General features: G+C 45.4%; 1 protein-coding gene across 1 annotated transcript in view; it reads left to right on the top strand.

The window, feature by feature from the left end:
* The window catches only part of DNAH11 (dynein axonemal heavy chain 11), a 268,709-nt gene that overhangs the window by 7,314 nt on the left and 234,741 nt on the right, over window positions 1-26,654 (top strand). Inside the window, exons 3-9 of the mRNA XM_058678278.1 lie at window positions 2,358-2,554; window positions 3,353-3,542; window positions 4,509-4,608; window positions 8,468-8,679; window positions 16,761-16,994; window positions 18,537-18,704; window positions 21,396-21,512. Coding sequence (XP_058534261.1) covers window positions 2,358-2,554; window positions 3,353-3,542; window positions 4,509-4,608; window positions 8,468-8,679; window positions 16,761-16,994; window positions 18,537-18,704; window positions 21,396-21,512 — 1,218 coding nt within the window. The remainder of the gene's footprint in view (window positions 1-2,357; window positions 2,555-3,352; window positions 3,543-4,508; window positions 4,609-8,467; window positions 8,680-16,760; window positions 16,995-18,536; window positions 18,705-21,395; window positions 21,513-26,654) is intronic.

Genomic DNA, 26,654 nt, shown 5'->3' with positions numbered 1-26,654 from the left:
TTCTGTATCTGGGGTAAGGAGAAAGAAAAAGGGAGAAGCCCCACCCAGCCTCCCACCCATCCCAGGTCCCCCGTGTGGGGCATGCTCCGAGGGTCCTGCTCAAGTGGTTTTGATAGTTCAACAATCTTGCCATCCTAAACATGATGAAATCTCTCCAGAATCCACTGGTTGACATAGTTCACTTTAGAATCTCCGGTTGCCCAGATTTTCACTGCCAACACATGGCTGAGGTAGTTGATTAATTTGTTCTGTCCTCCGTCCTATGTTGTGGTACCAAGTGTCCTCTGCAGGATCTGATGGTCTGCCATATCCTCCATGTGCACCTGGGTATGCTGTCCACTGCTCTGTCTGAGGGGTCACAGGCCTTTAGATTAAAAACACTGACATCCTATGTTGTGACCTCATCCCCGCTCGGAGACCTGGCTTCCCCGTGCCTTACGTTAGGGGTTAGACTTCCAAGTAGAAATTCAGAGGAAGAAATCATTATTCAGACCAGGACACGTGTCTTTCCTTTTTCCTTTTTCTTTTTTTTTTTCTTGTTAAATTTTTAGAAAGTGGACAGATTTTATGTATATATTCCAATACCAATGTAAGAGGTTGGTGATCCTTTCCATTCTACCTTTGCCCATATTGTCTACCCAGCCTCATCTTTTCATATTATCTTTTTAACAATTTTCCCAGTAGTATGCTTTCATTTCACCTCGCAGTCACAGGCTTAATATTCCATGAGACGGACCGGTGCCGTGGCCTAGCGGCTAAAGTCCTCACCTTGGACGCCCCGGGATCCCATGTGGGCGCCGGTTCTAGTCCCGGCAGCTCCACTTCCCATCCAGCTCCCTGCCTGTGGCCTGGGAAAGCAGTTGAGGACAGCCCAAAGGTTTGGGACCCTGCGCCCACGTGGGAGACCCAGAAGAGGTTCCAGGTTCCCGGCTTCGGATCGGCACAGCACTGGCCCGTTGTGGCTCACCTGGGGAGTGAATCATCGGATGGAGGATCTTCCTCCCTGTCTCTCCTCTCTGTATATCTGGCTTTGTAATAAAAATAAATAAATCTTAAAAAAAATACTCCATGAGGCAAAGAGACCACTGCATACAAGCAAAACTAACAATAAAGAACAACACTACCATCACAATCCATCCTGTTCCTTGGGAGCATAAACAAAGGTTGTATAATAACCAAATCCCAGAAGGCCAATCTTGATCCTATAGACTACATATTTTTGACTCTATTAGTCATCACAGATTTGGAAAAGCATAGGATATTTGTCTTTTTGGGGACTGGCTTATTTCACTAAGCATAATAGTTCCCAGTAAGTAACAGTGCATCTCTGGTAAGGTCCTCCTAACATTGCGTTTCTCCCCTGTTATCTCACTCATGTGCCTCTGATGGGGGCTGTTCTGACTTTGAGGGTCGTAGTTTCCAGGACCTCACCCAGCTGCAGAACTCACTGTGAGCAAGAACGATTTCTTATTCCGTATTTCTGACTCCACATGTAGTGTGTGCTAAGCAGGAAGATGGGAGAAAAGCACCGTTTTGGAGAGATTTATTTCAATACCATTTGAAAACAGAAGTGAATTTTCGGTTTGTTTTTGTTCTACCAGAAGACTGTGTTAACATTTTTAAGGTGAGATAACTGTCTTCAGAGCATTATGGCTAATTGGAATTTCCTGGCAGTATCCTGACAAGTTGGACAGATGAGGTATTTTTCGGACGTAGAGTGAGTAGGCATTGGATAGGAACAGAGAGAGAAGAGACTGTACTTCATTATCTGACCATGGAGTTACACAGGTCATAAGGTGGCAGGTTACTGTTACACAGGATATAAGGTGGCAGGTTCTGGGAGTAGATATAAAACAACTTTTTGTGGGATTCACATGAACAGTCTCAGTGATGTTTGATTGGATGGTGCAAGGAATTCTGACTGTCCAGCTTGAATCTGCTGGGCTGCCAGCTGAGTGTGAGAAGGCATACATCCTATCCTCCTTGGGAGTCAAAAAAAAATTGTTTTCCTTAACACGTTCATATACCAGTGTGCTCAATTTGAATTTAGAAAGTAGTTTTCTTACCCTCTCCCCACCCTTTTCTTCCCCTTAGTTCATATGGTGTCGGAGTTTGGGGGGATCTTCCCCAGATGCATGACAGATGCCTGTATAGTACTTGGACTCTGAAAGAGCTGGAGTCTAATTGATTAGGCCTAAGTGGGTCGCTGAGTTTGTCCTGAAGGTTTGCCTTCAGAGGAGTTTGCGTGTAAGCCTGGCTGCCTTTGCTGCCAATTTTATATGACCAGGAAGGCTTTGAGGGAACACAGTGCAGCTGAACTCACTGAGCAGCTTTTTCAAACATCTCTTTCTTCCTAGATTGTAGCACCGATTCTTTCTAATAAGAACAACCGGAAATCTTGGTCCTGTTTCACTTCACAAGACATGGATCGTCACCTAGAAGTCATGAAAAATAAGATGTATGTGTTGAAGGGACAGATGTCGGGAAGGACTCTGCTGCCCATTCCCACTGTCGCAGGAGGGATGGATCTGGATCAGAATTCCTCGGAGAACAAGTATGTACTGACCTCGTCCACGTGGGATGTTCAAATGGAAAGGCAGTAGAACCAGCTGGTGTCGCCTCTCTGGCAAACTGTTAGCATGTAGAGAATTGGTCTAATGATACCATAGCTCAAAAATAATGGGCACAAATGCCATCTGGATGGTTTCCTTTCAAAGTACATTTTCAGTGTAAAAACTGATTTAACTTATTTTCACTTTGATTTGAAAGGCAGGCAGGCAGGCAGGCATCTTCCATCTACTGGTTTTCCTGTAGATGCAGCAGGATCTAGTCCAGGCTGAAGCCAGAAGCCTGATTCCACTCCATCTTGGTCTCTTTTGTGGATGGCAGGACCCTCCATATTTGAATCTTCGTCTGCTGTGCATTCACAGGAAACTGATCAGAAGTGGAGTAGCCAGGGACTTGGGCCAGGCACTCCAATTGGGACGTGGGTATCCTAAGAGGAGACTTAACCACTGTACCACACAGTCTGCCCCCAAGGTATAACTTTCAAGACCCAATACTATAAGAGGCACACTGTAACAATTTCTGTGCTATCAATAATGTTTCCTTAGTATAATAATAATTGAGGATATAATTAGCTGGTAAGCAATATTTTTTTTAATGTTCAAGACATCAATGAAAAAGGAAACACGAAGCAGCAGCTCAAATCAAGACAATAAAAATAGTGCACTTTGAGGAGTTTACATGTCGAAGGCTGGTTTGTAGGTGTTTAACTGGTAAACTCCTAGACATATGCTTGTTTGGATAAAGCCAATCACCTCTGAGTTATTCATCCTTTTCATGTGTGTAGGCTCCACGCAAATGAAAGAATAATCCTCCATGCCATTGAATCTGTTGTTATTAAATGGTCACATCAAATCCAAGAAATTGTAGAAAAAAATTCGGCCCAGCCTCTGCTGAGTGGTGTCCACCTGGTTCCTCAGAATGAACTAGACTTCTGGACGACGAGGAGGGAGAATCTGTCATGCATTTATGATCAGGTGAGTGACCCCAGCAGTAGTTGGCAAGTGGATTTGGGTTGGTTGGTAGGATTTGCAATGGTTTTGGAGGTTTCATACACTGTGTGTGACTGAATCATTTTGAGCTAAAAACTCCAGACTGTTGTTGAAAATGTTGTCCCTGGGAAAGATACAGTAAAATGAATGGAGATGAACAGTAAGTCTCCTATTACAGGAAGGTGAAGTTGTGACTGTGTTTGAGGCCATTGGGAACGGTTTGTAGAATGGGAGAAAGAACATTTCCTCTGGGCAGTGTGGAGAGTGAGGAGATGGGGTTGGTCCAGGCCCTGTGTTTGGTTTGGGAAGAATCAGGACTTGCACAGTGGAGAGCCACAGCTTGGGAGAAGCTCACTTTAGATGCTTTGCTGTGCTTCCGGTCCACTTACTTTCATGTCCTAAAAACCAAAATAAACATTCCATGTGTCTCGCCACTTTCTTTTTCCAAAACAGATCAAAAACTTTTATAAGGAAGGATGAATTTTTTATAGATAACAAATGTAAATAGGCTTTTAGTTACAGAGTTCCCATCTGCTGAAATGCCCAGGGCTATGCCGGGCCAAAGCTAGTTCTCCCACAGGGATGGCAGGATTGCTGTTACTTGAGCTGTCACTTGCCACCACCTGCAGTGTGCACTAGCAGGAAGCCAGAACCAGAAGCAGGACTAGGACTTGAAAGCAGATGCGCAGACAGGTCAAACTGTTATCCTAAGTGGTGTTTCGATCCCCAGGCCAAATGTCCACCCGTAAACAGGTGCTTTTGCAGATTTCCATAAAAATTATCAATGCAAACATAAAATGTGTGAAAGAAAAAGGATTAAAAAAATGATTTTCAACTTGCAGCCAGTATACTCTTGAGTATAAAATATAGTGCATACCGGGTGAGTGGGGTCTGATTTAAATATTTTAATGAAGGCTACTTATCTGAGTTTTTTTTTTTTCTTTAATTTAGTTGAGAGCTCCAGTTGTGCTCAAAATGTACAAGATCTTGGAAACGACACAAAGCAGCTATTTTCCCACCCTGAGGGACATTTTCATGGCTGTGGAGCATGGTAAGGTACCTGCCCCGTTGCCTGGTGTGTGTCATGGTCAGCTCAGGCCCCAGCCCCACCTTGCTGCTCAGCCTTCCCCTGGGGGCGTGTTTCTGAAGCAATTGCACTTGGCTGTTCCAGTGATGTGTTTGCTCCTGCTGAAGTATGTTTAGATAATCCAATGTACACTAGATGCCTATTGTGGCTCCAGGTTGAGGCTTTTAAAAAATTATTATAGAGAGAGAAGTAGAGACAGAGAGAGACAACTTCCGATCACTGGTTCACTCCTCCCATGGCTGCAACAGCCAGAGTTAAGCCGATCCAAGGTCTCCCACACGGGTACAAGGGCCCAGAAAATTGAGCCATCTTCCACTGCTTTCCCAGGCAACTGGATCAAAAGTGGAGCAGGCGGTGCCCGTATTGAATGGCGGGTGCTGTGGGCAAAGGCTTAGCTTGCTGTGCCACCAAGCCAGCCCTGGATTGAAGCTTTAATTCCAATGAGTGCATGGAAGGGGAAGACTTTCCATATTTAGCAGAGGTGACGTAGAAACCCTCGACAGAAGTCTGGTAGCCAGGAGCAGGCGCTGTGACACAGTGGGGAAGCCACTGCCTGAGTGACCTGCATCCCATGTGAGTGATTGGGTCCAAGCCCCAACTTGGCTTCTGATCCAGCCTACTACTGATGTGGATCCTAGGAGGTGACTGATACTTGGGTGCCATCCCCCACCTGGTAGAAAGGCCTAGATGGAGTTCCTGGCTGGTGACTCAGCCTGGCCCAGCCCCAGATGTAGGCATTTAGGGAGTAAACTAGCAGATGGAAGCACATGCTGTTTCTCTCTCTCTCTCCCTCTCACTCAGATAAAACTTAGAAAGATTTTTGTGTTGATTTTTTTGTTAAAGATTTGTTTATGTATTGATTGGAAAGGCAGGTTTACAGAGAGAAAGATCTGTCTACTGCTTCACTCCCAAGTGGCCAAGCGGTTGGCTGCAACAGCTTGAGCTGAGCCAATCTGAAGGCAGGAGCCAGATTTCCCACATAGGACCCAAGACTTTGGGCCATCCTCGACTGCCCTGACAACCCACGATCAGGGAGCTGGAAGGGCAGTGGAGCAGCTGGGACATGAGCCAGTACCCATATGGGATCCTAGCACTTGCAAGGCAAGGACTTAGCCACTGAGCTATTGCACCAGGACCTAGAAAGATTTTTAAAAGCTTGTTGGTCAGTAGTTGGTCTGTGATTAGTCCAGCTACTGACCAGTTGCTGGTGGTCTGTGGACGTGTTTGGTCTCCCACATTGACTTGACTCAAGGTCGCCATGACATGGAGTGGGACAGAAAGTCCACACATGGAGGATTTGCTGGTTTTTCTGAATTGCAGGTAGGAAACCAGAGCCTGTTGCTGAAATCAGAAATTATGAAAAAGAATCCAATGAAGTCTTTGTGCTCTTTGTCTTTGATTACTTAGTTTCAGTTCTACGCTAAGGTGACTCCCTCCCCAGTTTCTTAATTTCTGTTCGTATTTTCTTTGTGTGCACATTTTAGCCCATTGTGGGTATACAGATACTGGAATTTTAAGTAGGACTCAGAAGATAAATTTATCTTTGATAAAATATCATGTGAATACATGGCTTTTTGCTTATTTGTAACAAAATTTTCTTTAATTTTTTTTTCCATGTGAAATTTGGAAGTTTAGGATATACTTAAAATTGATGTTGTCAGGACCTGGCATGATGGCTTAGTGGCTAAATCCTTGCCTTGCATTCCCTGGGATTCTATAAGGGCACCGGTTCTAATCCCGGCAGCTCTACTTCCCATCCAGCTCCCTGCTTGTGGCCTGGGAAAGCAGGAGGACGGCGCAAGGCTGGGGACCCACATGGTTTCTGAACAGTAATTCACTGTCTCGATGCTTATCAATATTTTGAACCAGATAACTTCTCTGATGGGAAGGGCATCCTATATAGCTTCCCTGTGTCTACCTGTTCTCCCCATCCCCGTGTGACAATGGAAACTATCTCCAACCATTGCTGACGTCCTTGGGGAACAAAACCTAATCACAGGATAGAGTGTTACGCGCACCCCACGGGAAATGGAGGTTGCTGCCATTTCTCCTTGTACAACGTTCTCCATTGGAACCAATGCCAGGACTTGTCTGGTACTTAGGAGCCTGAGGGTGAAAGCACTTCCCATTAGGACGAGTGGCTCAGAGCTGTGTCCCGTTAGAGGCAGAAAGCCCCTCTCCGAGATGTCCTGGTGACCCTGTGGCAGCCTCCTCACCTGCCAGAGGCCGTCACTGAATCTTGGAATTAGCACTTTATAAAAATACATTCATTAAAAAACCGCAAGGTGCACCTGTAGGGGTGCTTCTCCTCGGGGCTTTTTTGGTTGTTGTTGGCTAGGTGGGCAGTGTGGAGCAGGGGTCCCTGACTCCTGTGGCATCATTCAGTGAGGCTATGTTGTTTTTAATAAAAATCTTTATTTGTTTTAAAGGCAGTTATGGAAGGAGAGGGAGTGAGAGAGAGCAAGACCTTCGTTTGCTAGTTCACTCCCCAAACGGCCACAGTGGCTGGAGCTGTGCCACTCTGAAGCCAGAAACATAGAAATCCATCCAGATCGCCCACAGGGGTCACAGGGCTTCAGGTTCTTGGGCCACCCTCTGCTGCTTTCCCAGACACTTAACACTCAGAAGTGGATCAGCTGGGTCCAGAACCAGCACGCAAATGGAATGCTGGCATCACAGGCAGTGACTTCACCCACCATACGGCAACGCCAGCTCCTGTTTGTCTCATTTTGTGGACACGGATCTTCTGAGAGAGTTCTGAGAAATGAGCATTTGCCTCATCATCTCCTTTTGCAGATAAAACCCGTTCTGAGTTCAAGCAGGGAGCTGTGGTCCCAGAAGCAGAGTGGAGTCAGCTTGAGCACATTGCAAGAACCAGCTTATATGAAGAAGAAATTAGGATCTGATTAAATGATCATTAATAACGGTGACAGGTTTTGTTTTTGTGTCTATAGCAAAGTTCCTTATTCTCATCATGCTTAATGTTTGTTTTTAGACATAAAAAGAGATCTTCCATCCACTAGCTCACTCAGATCTGATTCTCCACATGGATACAGGAGCCCAAGCATTTGGCCCATCTTCTGCTACTTCCCCAGGCATATTAGCAGGGAGCTGGATTGGAAGTGGAGCAGCCGGGACTCGAACTGACACTCATATGGGATGCCAACATCACAAGTAGTTCCTTAACTTATTACACCACAACACCAGCAGCTCCCGTAACAGTGTTTAGAAACTGAAGTGAACTTAGCATACCTTTAGCATGTTAAAGCTCAGAGCTGTGTGTTGTATAGTAGGATCAGGGTGGCCAGCCATCTCCTCTAACTCCAAAATGTTTCTTCACACTCCTTAGCTATTTCAGTAGTTGTATCTTAATAAAATAGAAATATTCCGCAGCCCTTGCCTGAGTTACTGTCATGGCAAGCTGGGACAAGATAGTAAATGGTTCGGTGTTGCTCATAGCAGTTCCAAGGACGAATGAACACACTTACAGTGCAAGCCACCGATGCCTGGCGTGCCACACAGAGCTTTAGGGCCTCACTTTCCATGGTGTAGCATGCGTCTCTTTGCATTCCAGGGGTCTCAGCCTATGATTTTCAGATGGTGAATGCTCAGACAGACCCATCCCTGGCTGAGATGCAGGTGGGCAGAGAAGAAATTCGCCCAGGATGCTCCTGTGTGGCCCGTCCAGTGAGGCGTGGCAAGGGACATGCGAGGACATTTCTGTACAGTGTGTTCTTTTGTGCCTGGCTTCCTCAAACCTGACAAACAGAATATGGCACAGAGGGTCTGCATGACATTGACCCTAATTCTCTTTCCTTTTCAGCTCTCCTCGAAGCCCAAGATGTGGAGATCTACCTGAAGCCTCTTAGGAGACACATTGAGCACCTGCAGGAGGCGGGGTTCCCCCAGAGCCGTCGATGCATCCCCCCGTTATTTCACACTATCTGTCTGATCTGGAATCACTCTAAATTCTATAACACCCCAGCCCGGGTGATAGTGCTATTGCGCGAGTTCTGCAATCTGTTCATTGATCAGGTATGAAGCCTTGAGATGCACCAACACTGAGAATCATGGCCCCGAAGCAGGTTTTATGAGGTCGATAAGAAGTCAATAACTTTTACAGTTTACGTAAGATGACTGTTTTCCTTGTTCTTTCCTTTTTTTAAGAAGAAGGTAGCAGAGGCTGGATGTCTTCTTTTGTATCCTAAATGATAAGGGAGTACTGGAGAGATCTCGTATGGAGAACAAATGGTTGCCGAGTTTGCTTACTGTTTCACCTTCCCTTGCAGGGCACCCAAGGCAGCATCTGTTGAATGGCGGATAAGCGCCGTGTTCTCGTGCCTTTTCAATTGCTTATGGGGAACTTCGGGAAGATTCACTTAAAGAAAATGTAGTAGAATTGTATGGGAGGGAAGGATGCTGATTCATTGTCATTTAAAAAAAATTGGATCTTTTTGGAAAAGCAGAGTTATGGAAAGCAGGAGAGACAGAGATCTTTCATCTACTCGTTCATTCCCCAGATGGCTGCCAACAGCTAGAGCTGAGCTGACTTGAAGCCAGGAGCTTCTTCCAGGTCTGCTACATGGGTGCATGGTTCCAAAGCCTTGGGCTGTCCCCTGCTGCTTTTCCAGGCCACAAGCAGGGAACTGTATGGGAAGTGTAGTAGCCAGAACACTAACTGACACCCACATGGAAAACTGGAGCCGCATGTGAAGGATTAGCCTGCTGTGCGATGGCACTGGCCCTGTTGTCTTCTTGGCGAACAGGCAGACAGACTTTCCATCTGCTGGTTCACTCCCAGATGCCCACAGTTAGGCTGGGGCTGAAACTAGGAACTGGGGACTCAGTCCAGATCTCCCATGGAAGTTTGTGGAACTCTCACTGCTGCCTTGCAGGGTCCGCACTGGCAGGAAACCAGAGTCAGACACTGTGGTGTGGGAACTGGGGGTCTCCACTGCTTAATCCAGTGCCCCTCTTGAAAAATCCTCATCTGATTTTTTTCTGTACCTTTACATTGCAGAATTTTACTGTATTTTGAAAGTTGGGACCGATTCCCTTCTACATCTTCCTTGTGCATTGTCATTCACCTTGTGTCACTGTACCTGAGAACATGACCTCACTTGAGAGCTAACCATACCTGGATGCTACCTAACTCAGCATCTCTTCACTGAGAGTAGATGTCCATCTTCCCAGGCTACTGTAGCAAGCAGTGATGGGCTGGGTGGCCCTTAGTGATGTGAATGCATTTCCTCAGGGCTCTGGAGCCTTGGAAGGCTGACCCCATGGTACCAGCATGGTTAGTTTAATCCCGTTTAATGGGTGTTACTTCACGCACACCCTGTGTCCAACGGAGTTAGGCCTTCAACATGGGAATTTAAGAAGCACCTGATTCCAGTTCTTAGATAAATTCAGTGGGACTTGGAAGATGGTGCCACTTGTTCAGTTTTCCTGAGATGTTAGCAGGGAAGGCAGGTCTGGTGTTGCTGCAAAGTGAGGTTGAGTTGTGAGGCAGAGGAGAGAAAGGGTAGGATGTGTGCGCGAAGGGCTTTAGATTCATCCGAGTCTGGATTCGAGTCTTGTCCAACTACAAGGAAATGAAGTGAGTTCTCTGAGCCGTAGTTTGTTCATTTGTCAGTGGGGATAACAGCTAGGCCTTGGCTACTGTGAGGCTCCAAAGAGAATGGCACACCTAGCATGGTGCTGGTATTGAATAGGCTCAGTCTAAGTTCCAGGCTGAGCTGTCGATAGGCGGTATAGCAGGTCCATGCTGCCTTCTGTTCTTCACATTTCCACTCATCGTCAGAGCTATTGGGAGGCCAGTTCTGTTGTGCAAGCTGGGTTTGGTTTGGCAAAGCAAGTGCTCTAAGAAGTTTGGGTCCTCATGCAGGACACCAGGAACTGCCTGTAATGACTGCTTTCTCCAGTGCCTTCTCTAGAGACCTGCTCATTTTGAGAGTAATTCGGTAGTAACCCTGCTAAGCCCCCTTCCTGTGTAATCCCCGGTGCTGGCCTTTCCTGGCCATCGGCTGCTTGTTCTAATATGCCCTGGTTACCTTTGAGCCTGTCCACCTGTGGTCACTGTCCCTCTGCCTGTGTCAGCATTCTTACTGCAGTCAGCTCCCGGGGGTATCAAGAAGTAATTCTGGTTTTGTTCAGAGGTTCCAGTGTTTAGAATCCTTTGATTCGCAAGCGGCTGACCCAGCCCTATGTCGAAGCCTGCCTCAATACATTAGCCATCCAATTGACAATGACCCCAACTGCATAACGGGGCTCCCTGAAAACCTGCTCTTTCCTCTCCATTGTTTGCTGCTTCATTTCATTTACTTACTGTATTTATTTTTTCCAGCACAGTTTGGTGCTGATTAATTTTGCCAGGAGCTTTTATAAGCACTTTGCAGAAATTTCATAGTTAAATCCTCATTGCAAGATGACCACAAAGGGACCATGTAGCTTTATTTCATGATTTAAAACCTGGAAGTCCAGAAAAAAAAATAAACAGTTTGCCCCAGGCCACTGGCTAGTGAACAATGGTGGGTTTTTTTTTGTTTGTTTTTTGTTTTTTTAAGATTTATTTGTTCTTGTTGGAAAGGCAGATTTGCAGAAAGAAGGACAGAGATTTTCCATTTGTTGGTTCACTCCTCAAGTGGCCACAACAGAGCTGAAGCCAGGAGTCAGGAGCTTCTTCCAGGTCTCCCACATGAGTGCAGGGTTCCAAGGCCTTGGGCCGTCTTTGACTGCTTTCCCAGGCTACAAGCAGGGAGCTGGATGGGAAGGGGAGCAGCCAGGACACAAACTGGCACCCATTTGGGATCTTGGTGGGTGCAAGGCAAGGGCTTTAGCCACTAGGCTACCACGCCAGGCCTAACAATGATGTTCTTTCCCACTATGCTCTGCTCCCTGTCTTAAAACAGGAGCTTTTATTTCTGATCAGCACGGGAGTTTTAACCTGCTCTGTTTCCGATCTGGGTCGATTCACCCCTCCTTAGGCAACCTGGTGGTCCCCCGCTTCCAGAAAGTCATCATATTGATGCCAAACTTAGTGCAGACACCCGATGAGCGTAGTGTGCTACAGGCCAGAACTCCTGAACTCAAGCGATCCTCTGGCCTCATGCCCCCTAGTAGCTGGGACTACAGGCGCACACCACTGCGCCCGGCTGAGCTTTTATTTCTAATCATAGCATCACAATGAGGTATTAGGCAAGATATTGTCATTGTGTGACATTTGTAATGATGGTAAGTCTTACAGTTCTATCAGCTGAAAAACGCAATATTTTTGTTTTCTTCCCCCCACATTATTTATTTTTTTATATTCATCATGCATCTTGGTAGCTTCCTAAGAAGTGATTTTGTTACTTTTAGACATTTATCTTATACCCAGCTGCTGCTTCTTAATAAACAAATGCAGAAAAATATGCAGAAATACTTTTCCTTAGTATCAACCCCTGGCATATATATTCCTGATATTGATCAAAGAATACAACCTTTACCTGGCTGTTCAGCAGCATTTACTATTTATGTGTTCTTTTTGTAATGATTACACCAATTACATTGCTATTATCGCTGTGGGAAATGGGTTATCTGTCAGCTTTCAGCATTGAGATTTTTTTTAAGATGTATGTATTTTTATTGCAAGGGCAGATATACACAGAGGAGGAGACACAGAAAGAGGAAGATCTTCCATCTGTTGATTCACTCCTCAAGTGGCCACAATGGCCAGAGCTGAGCCGATCCAAAGCCAGGAGCCAGGAGCTTCCTCCAGGTCTCCCACGCAAGTTCAGGGTCCCAGAGCTTTGAGCTGTCTTCGACTGCTTTCCCAGGCCACAAGCAGAAAGCTAGATCAGGAGTGGGGCTGCCAGGATTAGAACTGGCACCCATATGGGATCCTGGTGCATTCAAGGCTAGGACTTAGGCCACTAGGCCACTGTGCCAGTCCCTCCTTTTTTTCTAAACATTTACTTGTTTCTATTGAAAGACAAATTTACAGAACAAAAAAGAGAGATAGGTAAAAGATCTCGCATCTTCACTCCCAGATGCCCAAAATTAGGCTGGGGCTGAAACCAGGAACTGAAATCAACAATGGCTGGTGCTGAGTTGATCCAAAGTTGGGATCCAAGAACTTCTGGGTTTCCCATGTGGATACAAAGTCCCAAGTTTTTGGGTCATCCTCTGCTTGGGTCATTTCCCAGGCACATTAGCAGTGAGCTGGAGCAGAAGTGGAGCAGCCAGGACACTAACTTGCTCCGATGTGACTACTAAGCTTGTACTTAGAGGTTTAAGCATACTATGCCACCATGCTGACCCCCAGATCTCCCTGTTCTTTCAACCATGGGATCCTTGGTTGGCTGGTTGGTGGTACCATGTTATTTCTTGTGCTTTGGGGATGTGCGTGATTACACTTGTTGTGTATTTTAGTTATTGTGTTTTCTCATGTAGATTTCTTTGTGAATTTACAAATTTCAGTGTTTTAGTAAAAATTTGAACTCCTATATTGGATATCAGGGCATCATAAGCTGACATTTAACTCTGCAATTCAGGAAATGTTTTTCTTTGGTATGACATTTTTTCATTTTCAAGAATTGCTCATGCTCCCTGTGCGTAGGTTTCATTGAAGTCTCTGCATTTTGGCCTCCATTGACACATCAGAGGCCTGACCACACTGGCTCTGCCATCCCCACCGACAGAACTTGCTGTGGCTTCAGGTGCCCTTTCTGTGGCTCAGGTGCTGCCCAGTGATCCTGGGCTTCACCGTCACTGTTTCTGATCTGTTTGACTCATTATCGTCTTGACCCTGTGACAGGCATGCCATCAGAGTCAGTACTGGTGCTACTTGTCAGACACATGTGGTTTTTCTTGTTTTCTTCTTTTATGTATAAATATTTATTTAATTTATTTGAAAGGTGTAATGACAGAAAAGGAGAGATCTTCCATCCATTGGCTCACTTCCCAGATGGCACAATGGCTGGGGCTAGGCTATGCTAAATCCAATTTTGCCAGGAATACAATCTGGGTTTTCCATGTGGGTGATAGGGGCTCAAGCACTTGGGTCATCTGCTGGTGCTTTTCCAGGAACATTAGCAGGAAGCTGGATAGGAAGCAGAGCAGCTGGGGTTCAGACTGGCACTTCCATGTGGGATGCCAGTGTTGCAAGTAGGTGGCTGTTATAACCCTGCTGCACCGCAACACCAGTCAGTCCCTCTTGTTTTCCAGCACTGTCCATTAACATCATTTGAGCCAGACACACAGAAGGTGGCATCTGGTCCCCTTGCCTGAGAGCACCACACACGAGCTTTGGCCATAGAGTCCTCCTTCTGGTAACGAGACCAGATATACAACTGGTCATTGTATATTGTTTGTTCAGAGCCCTCGGCTTGTGGGTTTGATCATCCATAAGCTCTTAGATGAGGAAAAGTTTAAGATCTGATCAGCCAAATGTGAAGAGGCCTCAAATTGGCACCAGTGTGGGCATCCATGAAAGCACCTGTAAAGTAGGCTGGGAGGCTAACATCAAAGCATCGTGATAGCATTGATGAATTGCTTGGGGATAATGACCTGGCCTATGGATACATGACTTAGCAGTATTTGACTTCATAAAACTTCTAAGGTTGGACCAGTTCTTCCTAGATTGTTTGTTTCTGTTGTAATATTGACATGACAGGCTTAGTTGAGCATGCTTGAGAGAGAGATAATAGGATTAAATTTGAGCTTATAAGCTAACAGAGATCCCAAGGTTCTGGACTTCATCTTCCTTGACTCTTCTGAGATAGCCTTGGTAATGCCCCCGAGGCAGGCAGTGGCTCTCGTCTCTCAGTCTAGTCTCTCTCTCCTCCCGTGAAGCTTTTCCCCCATCCACTTGGCTGCCCACTGGAGTGAAGGAGATAAAGACTGGGTTTCCTAATCTAGAATATCAAGTGCTATGACCTGCCTTGGGAGGTCTTACTGTCCAGGGGGCTGTGTGAGCAGAAAGCTGACCGGCTGTGATTGTCTCCTGTGTTTGAGGGCCAGCCAAGAAGCCTGGGAATGAACGTGGCTTGTGTCAGGGAGGTGCCTTTAGATGTAGGCAATTAGGTACCAGGGACTAAACCACACTTTTAAGAGCTTGTGGATAAAGCTAAGTGCAGATGGTTTCATAACTCCCAGCGGGAAGCAGTGACTGGTGGTTCCCTTCCCTGTCCTGTGGGAAATGTTAGCAGCCTTCAGTCACAGATTAGTTTACCATCCGACCTGAATGGGATGTTAGAATATAAATTGGGAATCTGCAACTGGAACTCCAGGTGTTCGAATCAGCAGGGAGCTTGGTCACTAAATGATTTTCTGATGACTTGGCAGATTGGGGGCATGGAGTGGACTTGGAATGGCAACTGTTGCTATTGGTGGAAGACAGGATAATGCCCACGTTTCGAAAATCAGTCCTGCCTTCTGTGGCTTTCACTGCATTTTCCTTTGAAATTTTGGATAACATTATAGTATCAGTTGCTTCTGTGAGGTTAAGGTCCTGCAGGAAGAAATAACATACAGAGGAACCTTCAAAAGGGGTGGGTTCTTGGCAGTGACAACTGTGTGGCTGTAGGTTAAGCTGCTGCCTGGGAAGTTACCAACACATTTGGGAGTGCCTGGGCATGTGTCCTGTTCATGCACAACCAAGGAGGTAGTGGATGATGAGTGGACTTGAACCACCCCAGTGGAAGCAAGCCAGGGGAGTTCTGGGCTCCTAGCTTTGGCATGGTCCATCTGTTGCTGTCTGGGAGCACTTGGAGTGTACACCAGTAGATGGAAGATCACTGTCTCCTCTTCCTTTCAAATAAAAATGTTTTAAAGATTTTATAGGTTCCTGATGTGCCTGAAGAAGTAAGCCTTGAAGGTTTATAACAGATAAGATGAGTGAAGAATTGGGCAGGTCCTAGAAAATGGTCCTGTGCTCATGGAGCCCTGCTGCCTTGGTCTGCGAGTGCTTTCTCCTGCCTTGCTTTTCCTCTCTCCTAACTGTCTCACGTGGAATTTCTCAAATACATTGTGTATGTCCTGCAAAGCTGTTAAGGCCCTAGCGGAGAGGCTGGCTAACTTGAAGGATTTCTCGTTGTCACCCCATGTTACCCACTCTTTTTTTTTTTTTTTTTGCAAAGAACCCTGTGGCACATGGGAAAGTGACCATAATTTAAAAAAAAAAACTCATTTTTCATAGATTTCTCCTACTTTGCTTGTGTTTTTCTTTATATAAAAATGATTATCCAGAATATTTGCTGGCAGGGACATTTATGCCAACTTAGTCATTGCTCCAATCTTTAGAGTTTTCCTGTACATTACTTAGCTGGTAAATGGTCATTGAAGCCCAAGTGTCTACGTTCTAGAATTGGTTACATTCTCTCTTTTTTTTTTAGATTTATTTTATTTTTATTGGAATGTCAAATATACAGAGAGGAGGGGAGCGAGATGGGGGAGAACCTTCTGTCTGCTGACTCACTCCCGAAGTAGCCGCAATGGCCAGATCTGAGCCCATGTGAAGCCAGGAGCCAGGAGCCTCTTCTGGGTCTCCCACGTGGGTGCAGGGTCCCAAGGCTTTGGGCCATCCTCTACTGCCTTCCCAGGCCACAAGCAGGGGGCTGGATGGGAAGCAGGGCTGCTGGGGCATGAGTAGGCGCCCATATGGGATCCCGGTACATTTAAGGCGAGGACTTTGGCCACTAGGCTGCTGCGCCAGGCCTAGTTATTATTCTTAAAATTTTATTATTATTAAAAGTTTAGGGAGAGAAAGAATATTGAGTATCTTTGAACTTCTGAACCCCGTACCCCCAACTTGCCTGCAACAGCTGCGAATGAGCCAAATAGAAGCCAGAGGTTAGCAGTCTGTTCCCATCACCCATAATGTTGGCAGGGATCCATTGATCTGAGCCATCTACCTGCTGCCTAGCAGGAACTGGTAATTCGAAACCCGAGCACTGTGGTGCAGGGCACTGACATGCCAAGCGGTGTCTTGTGCCTAACGCATGACCCTAGAATTTGTGTTTTCTTTCTCACAGCATTGCTGGCCAGATTTTAGACATTATCATTTCAAACAGCTCCTTGAAGCAGAGATGGCCCAGTAAAATACGATGGATCATTTTTTCTCTTGTCCATCCCAGGCAACAGCTTACCTTTCCCCGGAGGATCTTCTGAGGGGAGAAGTTGAAGATGCGTTGGAGAAGGTGCAGGTGGCTATTCGCGTCTTCAAGACTTTCAAGAATTCTTTTCTCAGCTGCCGAGAAGGCCTGGCCAGCCGTGTCCCTGGAAATGGCGAGTTGAGGCCGTGGGACTTCCAGTCTCATCTGGTGTTCTGTAGGTTTGACAACTTCCTGGACCGGTTAATCAAAGTAGAGGTATTTACAAATTGACTTTTAAGGTTTTATTTTTTATTGAAAATGCAGACGTACAGAGAGGAGGAGAGACAGAGAGGAACATCTTCTATCTGATGATTCACTCCTCAAATGACCACAACAGCTGGTGCTGCGCCAATCCAAAGCTAGGAGCCAGGTACTTTCTCCAGTTCTCCCATGTGGATGCAGGGTCCCAATGGTTTGGGTCATCCTTGACAGCTTTCCCAGGCCACAGGCAGGGAGCTGAATAGGAAGTGGAGCTTCCGAGATTAGAACCAGTGCAAATATGGGATCCTGGCACGGTTATGCTGTGCTGCCCCTGGGGCAGTTCCTTCTGCCTGGGCCATGGGAGGTGTCCTTTCTTTGGGATGCCAGGAGCAGGTCACTAGGACAATCCTGGAGGGATACTTCTTAAAGCTTTAATCTGGCTGCTTTTAAAATTCAGTTTTGATTCTGCGATTATGCTGAGTAAAAGGAGACCTCGTAACATATCAGTGGCCCTTGATTTGGGAATTTGGTAAGCTCCTGGAAAAGAAGTTGTGAATCAGGAAGCTTTAAATCAATTCCCTGTAAATGAGCCCGTTTATTCCCTTGACTCTGGGATTCTGTACCTAAAAAAGTTGATAGTTAAATACTAGCACTGTCAGCTGGTGTTGTAGCACAGTGAGTAAAGCTGCTACTTGACACTGGCATCCTCCAGGGGCACCAGTTCATGTCCCGCTGCTCCATTTCACATCTACCTCCCTACTGATGGCCTGAAAAGCGACACAGGACAATGGGCGTCTTCAGGTGCCTGCAGCCACTTGCGACACCCAGAAGAAGCTCCTGGGTCATGACTTTGGCCTAGCACTGACCACTGCAGCCATCTGGGCAATGAACAAGCACATGGCATCTTCTCTTTAACTTTCAGATAAATAATGTTTTTGAAAAACCCACACTATCTTTTACCATATAGTCACATGCTACCTTATGAAAATGTTAAAAGATCTTTCCAAAAATGGTTTGAACTAGTGCCACGGTCTTATTTTCTTTGTAAAAATCTAACAACTTTAGACTTGATCAGTGATATAAGGTTTGTTAAATTTTACACAAAATCTGCTTTTAAATCTTTTAAAATTGTCACAGTCAACTTGAATGCATGATATGTCTGAGTGTTTTATATCTGATGAGACTGTTTGCATGTCCCTTTGATAAGTCTCTTGAGTTTCCTTGCAATATTATGCTAACCGCCAAGTGTAGGTGGATGAAAATATGAATTTGAAATTTTCCCCAGGGATCTGACTCATGGTTAAGAGGGTAGAAGATTAGGGAAGTTGCCTGTCTAGCTATTGTGAATGAAGAGTTGCCTGTGCTTTGAAATACTTTGCAGAAAATATTAAAGTTGGGAGTGTGAATTTTCTTCCAATTAGCAATTACTTAAGTCATTGATACGTGTTTTCTGACAGGCCAGTGCATGTAAGTACCAATTTCCAGTATTTGAAATGTTCTTTTCCTGTTTGCTGCTCGTGGTGATTGAAACATCTTCACTCTGTGATTTGTTTTAAGGATGTATTTGTAACTGTGTTGGAGTTTGAAAAGTTGGAAAGATTGGAATTTGGTGGCTCCAAAGGGACAGTTCTAAATGGGCAAATCCACAGGATGAGTGAAGAATTCACAGAACTCTGTAACGTCTTCAAGCAGAGCGCTTATGACCCATGTAATTGGGAGGATATGGTAAGGTGGTGCCTTTGATTTTCATTTCAGAGGGTGCTATAATTTTAAGGGTACAATAGGTTGTGGAAATTATAGGTACCATTCAGTCTAGCCGCTCTGTAACTACTTGCCTGTGGTCTTTGGGCTGCTTAGGGTAGATCAGCCATAACAATGAAGGCCTTTGTGTTTTTCACTTTAGCACTGTTTCTTTTTCTTTTCCTTGAGGGGAAAGGGTGAGGGACATGGTTAGCTTTTGCAGATAACTGAGGCCACAGCTCGGAAGGATGGACCAGAGCATCAAGACTGGAGGCAGAGTGGTGTGGAATAAGCAGGCATGGTGATCCATGGCTGGGAAGATGTTGAAAACTGGACACGGCCAGGCACTGTGAGAAGAGGGGTGGGCGGTGCTGCGTAGAGGGAGTCTTGAGGGTGGCCTACATTTCTGATCAAGTGCATGAAAGAAAGGGAGCTTTAAAGAGACAGTGCTTAGTCCAGACCGAGGTGAGGGTACTCCCCGCGGGACTCTAAGGCAGAGACCTTCAGTAACCCTGAGTCTAGTTCCAAGGGTGTGTGAGTAAGAAGGTCTGGGGGCAGGGCCGGGTGCAGGTGAGGTGCCAGGGTGGAGCTTGAGGTCCTCCTCTCCCTAAGATGTCACTCACCTCTAAGTTCCCCAGGGAAGTGTGGGAATGGAGCTGCGTGTTTCTTGTTGCCGTACTGAGTGGAGAGGCTTGTGAAAGTTGTTAGGGGAGTGGTGATCACTTTTTAAAGTCACTGCTTTGGAACAAGCGTTGTGGTGGCACTGGGTTAAGCTGCTGCCTGGTAAAGAAGCAGGGTGAGCGAGCGTCCATTTGCTGCTTCAATCCCAGCTACACACAGCAGTGATGGGGCAGAGCCAGGAGCCAGGGGCTCAGTCCACATCTCCCACAAGGATTACAGGAACGGAAGCACTTAGACCCTCCCTGCACTCTCCCAGGCTCTACCATTAGCAGGAAGCTGGCATCGGCAAAGCGAGCAGCAAACCCAGGCACTCCCATATGGGACTGTGGTGTCTTCACCACTAGGTCAAACACCTGCTCCAAGGGAGAAATCCCTGAGCGAAGGGCTGGTGTCACACTGCGGTTCTCTGTACCTGTTCAATTCAGCAGAGGGGTCTAGGTCTGTGCAGGTGGCTATAATAGAGTTCCCTGTGTCAGTGCTTATACACAGCACAAGTGGATTGTGCACAGTTCTGCTACCTGGCAAGTCTAAGATGCCAGCATATTCACTTTCTGGCGAAGGTGGTTATCTGATTCACGTATGGTAGGAGGACAGAGGGTCTCTCTCAGGCCTGTTTGTCTAATACGCTAATCCCACTCTGAAGGGCTTCACCTTGTTCCCAATTGCTTCCCAATGGCACCACTTTCTAATCTTAGCACTTGAGGGTCAGAATTTTCACATATGGGTTTGGGAAGGGTTCATAGTCGGTCCATAACATGTGCAACCCCTCATAGGCTCAGGCATCATGATGGAGAGTGTGGCTCTGGAGCCTCATGGCTTTGCTCTGGCCTCTGTTGTTATGTCCTGAGAATTCAGTTAATGTGAAACATTGAAAACACAACTAGAAAAGCATTAGCTGTTGTCGTTTTTACTGTTTCTGTCATCCTTTTTTGTTGACAGGTGGAACTTAATTTAGAGGGAACAGAGGTCTTCATTTTGCTGAATTTTTTCAAGATTGGTTTATTTATTTAAAAGGCAGACTAAAGAAAAGAGAGAGAGAGAGAAATCTCTCTGCTGATTCATGAGCCAAGAGCTACCTCCAGCTCTTCAGGCTGGGTTGAAGGACCATCTTCCATCACTTTCCCAAGCACATTAACAGGAAGCTGGATGGGAACTGGAGCAGCTGGGACTCAGGCCATTCCCAGATGGGACATCAGCCATGGCCACAGGCAGCAGCCTTACTTACTGTGTCACAGTGGCTGCCCCATACTTAATCTTTAGTGTCCACTTTGGGATGTTGGAGTGTAACCCACCGAAGTATTTCCAAATTCTCTGGTCCTCTTTCTGAGATTGAAATATCATGCTGTGAAGATGATGATGGGTTCTTTCACTCTTGTTTTGGTTCTAATCATGGCGATTTTCAGTTAGGAGGAAGCCAGGGTTGTTAACTGCATATCATGAGAGACTGAGGAACTGGAAGAATGTGTCTTTTTCCTGTGTGTCACCAATGGTGTGTTCTTGCAGACATGGGAATGCTAGTCCTCTGCCAGACAAGGTTTCCAGGTTGGTTTTCTGCTTCATGAAAAACAAAACCTGGAAACTTTAGATGAACTCTAGTTAAAGTGAAGAGTGGCTCTGTGTCCTGTTTTGGAAAGCGTTCCTTTTTTTCATGGATCATCCATGTAGATGAGAGCAGAGGGGGCAGACTGAAGCGTGTATGTGTTGGGACCCAAGCACCTATGTTGGGGTCTCAGCCAATTCAAGTAACTGGGAGCATGTGGGCTTCCATGTCCCCTGGTAGAGCGCTGCTGAGGTGGCCGTGTGGCCTGTCCAATAGCTCACAGTCCGACGTGATTCTGCCTGGAATCCTGCCATAAAAAATAAGTGCATGCATCGCGTGCGCGAGAGAGAGAGAGAGAGAGAGAGAGAAAAATTAGTTATACTTTATGTGATTCCTATTCTCACTACTGGATGCTTTCCAATGATTGATCAAATATTTTACTTTCAACCTTACAGGAGTTTGAAAGTGATTATGTTACCTTTAAGTCCAAGATTTTGGATTTCAACCGAAGGCTTGGGACAATTCTGTGTGAGGCTTTCTCTAACTGCAGTGGTTTAGAAGCTGCATTTAAGGTGAGTTCTGAAGAAACTCCCAGAAATGTCCTGTTTCTAGATAATTAAAGCATTAGGGGAAGCGAGGTGAATGCATTTGTTTCTGATTCAGGAGAAGTGTGAGTCTGATGACCTAATTTAGTTCCTTCCAGTCCAACTCACTGAATAGTAAACATGGCATGATGTGCTATGGACAAGGCCATTTGCTATGTTTTATTTTCCTTTTTTTCAATTCATAATGTTTTAGTTCTCATTAGCTATAAAGGAAGTTTGGGCTAGCCCGTGAAATGTTGATTCAAAAGCAATCTGTAGTGAAAAGGGAAAATTATCTGTGAATCCCAGATTTAAAAAAAAATTGTTCACGAAAAGTTGAGTTTTTTTGCCTACATTATTACTCTGATTCAAGTAAGTAGCAACTTACACATTGAATTTCATTCAAATATAGGATGCCATTGGTTATCAAAGACACCATTATTTTGTGTATCAAGAAAAATTTAGTAAATAATTATGATTCCATTAATTTCATAACGCATTCCAACTTCAGAGATGTTGGAACTAGGAAAAATACTTGTTATAGACTCGATCAATACAGCATGTGCATGTTAAGAAATGTAAAATGGATATAGCTTGATAGTTACTCCTATGTGAAAAGTTTAAGGGAACAGGATCATCATAGGAAATGTGTTTGCAAAGAAGAGAATTATAAGTGTAAATTAATAATTAGGGGACCTCAGGTTAAAGCAAAATGAGGGCTGGCATAGTGATTTTGACCTTCAGATTCAAATAGTTGGTTGAACATTCATTAAGCCTCCAAGGTATTTTGGCCACAATGAAACACAGATCATTAATAGGATCAGTTAACTGTCTGAAAAAGCTTACCATTGAGGTGTAGTCTGTTATGGAATGGCCTGTCACTCTATTTCAGGGACAATTCCTACTATGTATGGTCCTAGCACACTCTTTATTTTGACTAGTTACCTGTACATGTTTCCTTGATGAAATAATGTATTTAGATCCACTTTTCCATTTAGCAGAATCATAATTGTTTTTTCCCCTAGTCTTCATAAGAACTGAACAAAATTATTCTTTAATGTTTTTTAAATTAAATTTTTAAAATTTTATTTGAAGATTAGAGAGATAAAGAGATCCTGGCTTATGACCTGCCTAGATCCCTATAATGCATCTTTGGGCCAGAGAAAGGGTAGCCCAAAGCCAGGAGGGTGGAGCTCCCCTGTGGGTCACAGCATATTACCCTTCCCAGGGCTTTAGCTGGACCAGACATGCAGAGATTGGAGCCTTGTATTCTGATGGGCAATGCAGGCATCTCATCAGATGCCTTAAGCTGCTGTGCCGGATGCCCACCCCTTTGATTCTTGAACAATTCCGTCTCTTACCTCATAGTCCTTCCTTTATCTTACCACACACTGGTACCTAGTCTGCTGAAAAACATCCTCTGTAAGATCCTGTTCTGGGGCACATCGTGTGATGCTGTGCTTATAACTAGGCATGGTTGTGCCATGCACTGTGTGAAGCAGGCAGTGAATGCTTGCTTCCAGTTGGGCTGAGTGGTAAATTCGGTTTGGAAGGGGCATGCTGATGAGAGGGGCACAAGATAAAGTTCTAGAGCTGAGCGCTTAGGAGAACAATGATTTCAAGCCCAGCTGGAGGTGGATCAACACTGGGAGGACGAGTTCATAGGCCCTTCCCTGGAGATGTCAGTGTGCTGCCTACTCTGGCAGAGATGTGGCCAGGAAGGAATTGAAAACAGATTTCTGGTGCAAATCTGCAGTGCTACAAAAGCCAGAGTGATAAAGAAAACAAAGTGCCAGGGGCTGGCATTGTGGCATGAAGGGTCGAGCTGCTGCCTGTGATGCCAGCATTCCATATCAACACTGCTTTTAGTTCCAGCTGCTCCACTTCTGATGCAGCTGTCTGGAACGCGCCTGGGAAGAACAGCAGAAGATGGCCCACGTGGTTGGGTTCCTGCCATCCAACTGGGAAACCAAAGAAACTCTTGGTTTCTAGGTTCATCCTGGCCCAGCCTCAGTTGTTGCTGCTATCTTGGGAGTAACCCAGTGGATGCAAGAGTTCTCTCTCTGACCTCCAAATAAGTAAATCTTTTTTTTAAAATGCTAGTGAATGGCTAAGATATACACCGTGGTGAACTGAAGTATGGAAGAGTAAAACGTGTCTAGAAAAGATTTCCCACAAGGCATAACTTGAACTTCTTTGATCTGGAAAGCTGCCATCCAAACTACTCGACAGTTTAAAGCATTTTAATCACTGATAGGTTGCCATAGATGGACAATTTCACACCAGGAGGCTTTGTTTCATGCATAGAATTGTTTAAAAAGGTACTGTATGAAATTGCTTTCCTGTTACAGGTATAATGTGCAGGTGCAACATCAGTGAACTTGGTCCCATTCCTAAAATTCCTCATTATATATAAAAATAGTTTCCCAAATCTGGGGGAGAAATCAGAAGTCTTGACTCTTGTTCCAAGTTTGTCAGATGAGGGATACTCAAACTGTATTTGAAAACCATGGGATTGGATAGTTCCTACAGAGTGTCGGCAGAGGCAGACCTAGGACGAGTGTATGTAATGATGCTTTGGGAGAGGGATATGCAGTCAGGAGAACTGGTATGTGACGTGAAGCTGAGAAGCCGACCAAAGTTACCGTAAACGTCAGAGCTCACAGATGGGATGCTTGCGGAAAGAAGGCTTTGCCGGAAATCAGCCTTTGGACTTTAGAGAGCATGTACGAGAACGCGTGTTCCCCCTGAATGAAGTGGCTCTTAGTTATGCAACTGGGCAGAGAGGGGTCTATGTGACCTTGACTCTCATCCCAGAGGGTGATTTCTGTATATTTACTATGATGACTGATTGCGGGTCTGCTTGGGAACCGAGAAGGTTGAGTTGCTTATGGCTTTTAGGCTTGACAACCTACAAGGAGAATATTTTCCCCATATCTTTCCTCGTTCATACTTGGACTTGAAGACTGTAAAGCAGAGAGGCAAGAGGAACTGTCGCTAGGAGGTTTCTGGCATCGTAGTGGTTAGTGTGGAGGTGGCCGCAGAATAGTGTTGGGAAAGCAGTGTTTCTCACTTAGGGTTGGAGTAGGCTTGTTTGTTAATGTTCCTGGGCAATGTTTACTTCTGAATTTTAACCTGAAGTTCAACTCAACAGTGCTTGTGGGAAGAAAGTTAATCATTTACGTTTACATTTTGTTAGGTAGCGGCTAACCCAGAGCACTTCAAAAATTGTTTAGCAGTTTCTAACGTAGAGGTCATTCATGTTGGTGGGGACCCCACGTGTAGGTTAGGCGGTCAAGATGGCGGCTGGCCAGGAGGCGGGATTTGTCCCGCCAGAAGGCAGGCAGGAAGTCACAAGGATAGGTTAATGTTCCTGGCTGCGATTGCTGGCCTATCAGATAGCGCCCCGTGGACCACGGGCAGAAGTGATTGGTGGAGAACTACATATTAAGCGGCCCGCTTTCGGCAATAAACCTTTTTGTTCGCCTGTGGCCTTTTGGTTCGACTGCCTTTGCATTTGCCTTCTCATTTTTGTTCATCCGTTTGTGTGTGTGTTCGTTCGGTGTGTGTGTGCCGGTTGGGGTGGCGTTTCCTGTTTTTTCCAGGCCCTCGAGATTCCTCGTCATTTTAGTGTCGCTGCAGGGTCGCGACACATGTTATGAGAAAAAAAAACCCAAATATGTTTATCTCAGCTGCCACATCAAATACTGTGAGACTTACATTTTAGCTTCTTTTTAAAGAGTTTTTTTAATTGGAAAGGCAGATTTATAGACAGAAGGAGAGACAAAGATCTTCCACCCATTGGTTCACTCCCCAAGAGGCTGGAATGACCAGTACTGAGCCGATCTGAAGCCAGGAGCCAGGAACTTCTTCTGGATCTCCCACACAGATGCAGCGTCCAAGACTTTGGGCCATCCTCTACTGCTTTCCAGGCCACAAGCAGGAAGCTGGATGGGAAGCGGGGCAGCCGGGATTAGAACTGGTGCTCATATGGCATCCTGGTGCATACAAGGCTAGGACTTTAGCCACTAGGCTACCACGCCAGGCCCACACTTTAGCTTTTGTGATTGTTTCATTGTTCTCCAGTGGGTGTAGTTTAGGGGAATTTTACGTGTATGAGGAAGTCGTCTTACATTTTTATCTACTCTTTTTCATTGTATCTCAACAATAGAGAGAGGTAGACATCTAGAGACTTCCCATCTGCTTGTTCACTCCTCAGATGCAGAGCAGCCGGGGCTGGGTTAGGCCAAAGACGGGAGCGTTGTACTCCGTGTGGTTCTGGTAGTAGCAGTTGCCCAAGGACGTGAGCCATCACTTGTTACCTCCCAAGGTGTTCCTTGGCAGGCTGCTGCAATGTGAACCACAATGAGGACTTGCAGGAGGCTCTCTGGGGTGTAGGGGTCCCACTCAGCATCTTTACTATTGCGCCCCACACTGCCTGTCCCTCAAAACCTTTAGAAAGTGATACTATTTATATTACATATTTATAGCATTATTTCCCTAAGCAAAAGAATGACACTTTCTTCTTTGCCATACTGCTGAGGAGTTCTTCTGCCATTTAAAGGTAGTTTTAGGAGATGCCATCTCTAAAACAAAATGCCTAAAAGGCCAGGGACTAGAATATGAACCTCTTATAGAAGAATTAAATTGAACGATATTCTGGTTGGTCCTTACCAATGGAGGAGTTGCCAAACCATCTAGACTAGAGAACTTGAAGGAAGTTGTGGGAAATGGGATAGAAGATAGGTTTGATTTTGGTTAAAAAAAATGTATAGAATCCATGCATTTTTTCATAGTATTCCTTTCTGTAAACATTTCTACTCTACGTACAAAGCCATGGTGAGGTTTGCCATTGGTCACAATAAGACTAACACCAATAATCAGTCAGTAGAGCTATTAGCACAATATACAGTCAAACAAATTCCTGAATACTTAAGAATTGCTTATTTCTAGAATTTTCCATGCCGTATATTTGGCACATGGTTGACCATGGGTAGTGGAAGCTTCAGGCAGCAAACTAAGCCTGGGCTAGTGACCTGGCTGTGATGTGAGTTTCAAAGCCAGTTTAGACCATGCTGTAAGGCTTAGGTCTGGGTGGCCAGTGGCCTGCTTGCAGATCCTAGCTCCACC

The sequence above is a fragment of the Ochotona princeps genome, chromosome 20 (assembly GCF_030435755.1).
Source record: "Ochotona princeps isolate mOchPri1 chromosome 20, mOchPri1.hap1, whole genome shotgun sequence".
NCBI classification, from domain to species: Eukaryota; Metazoa; Chordata; class Mammalia; order Lagomorpha; family Ochotonidae; genus Ochotona; species Ochotona princeps.
Note: the sequence above shows the minus strand (reverse complement) of the source record. Positions and strands in the feature narration are given on the sequence as shown.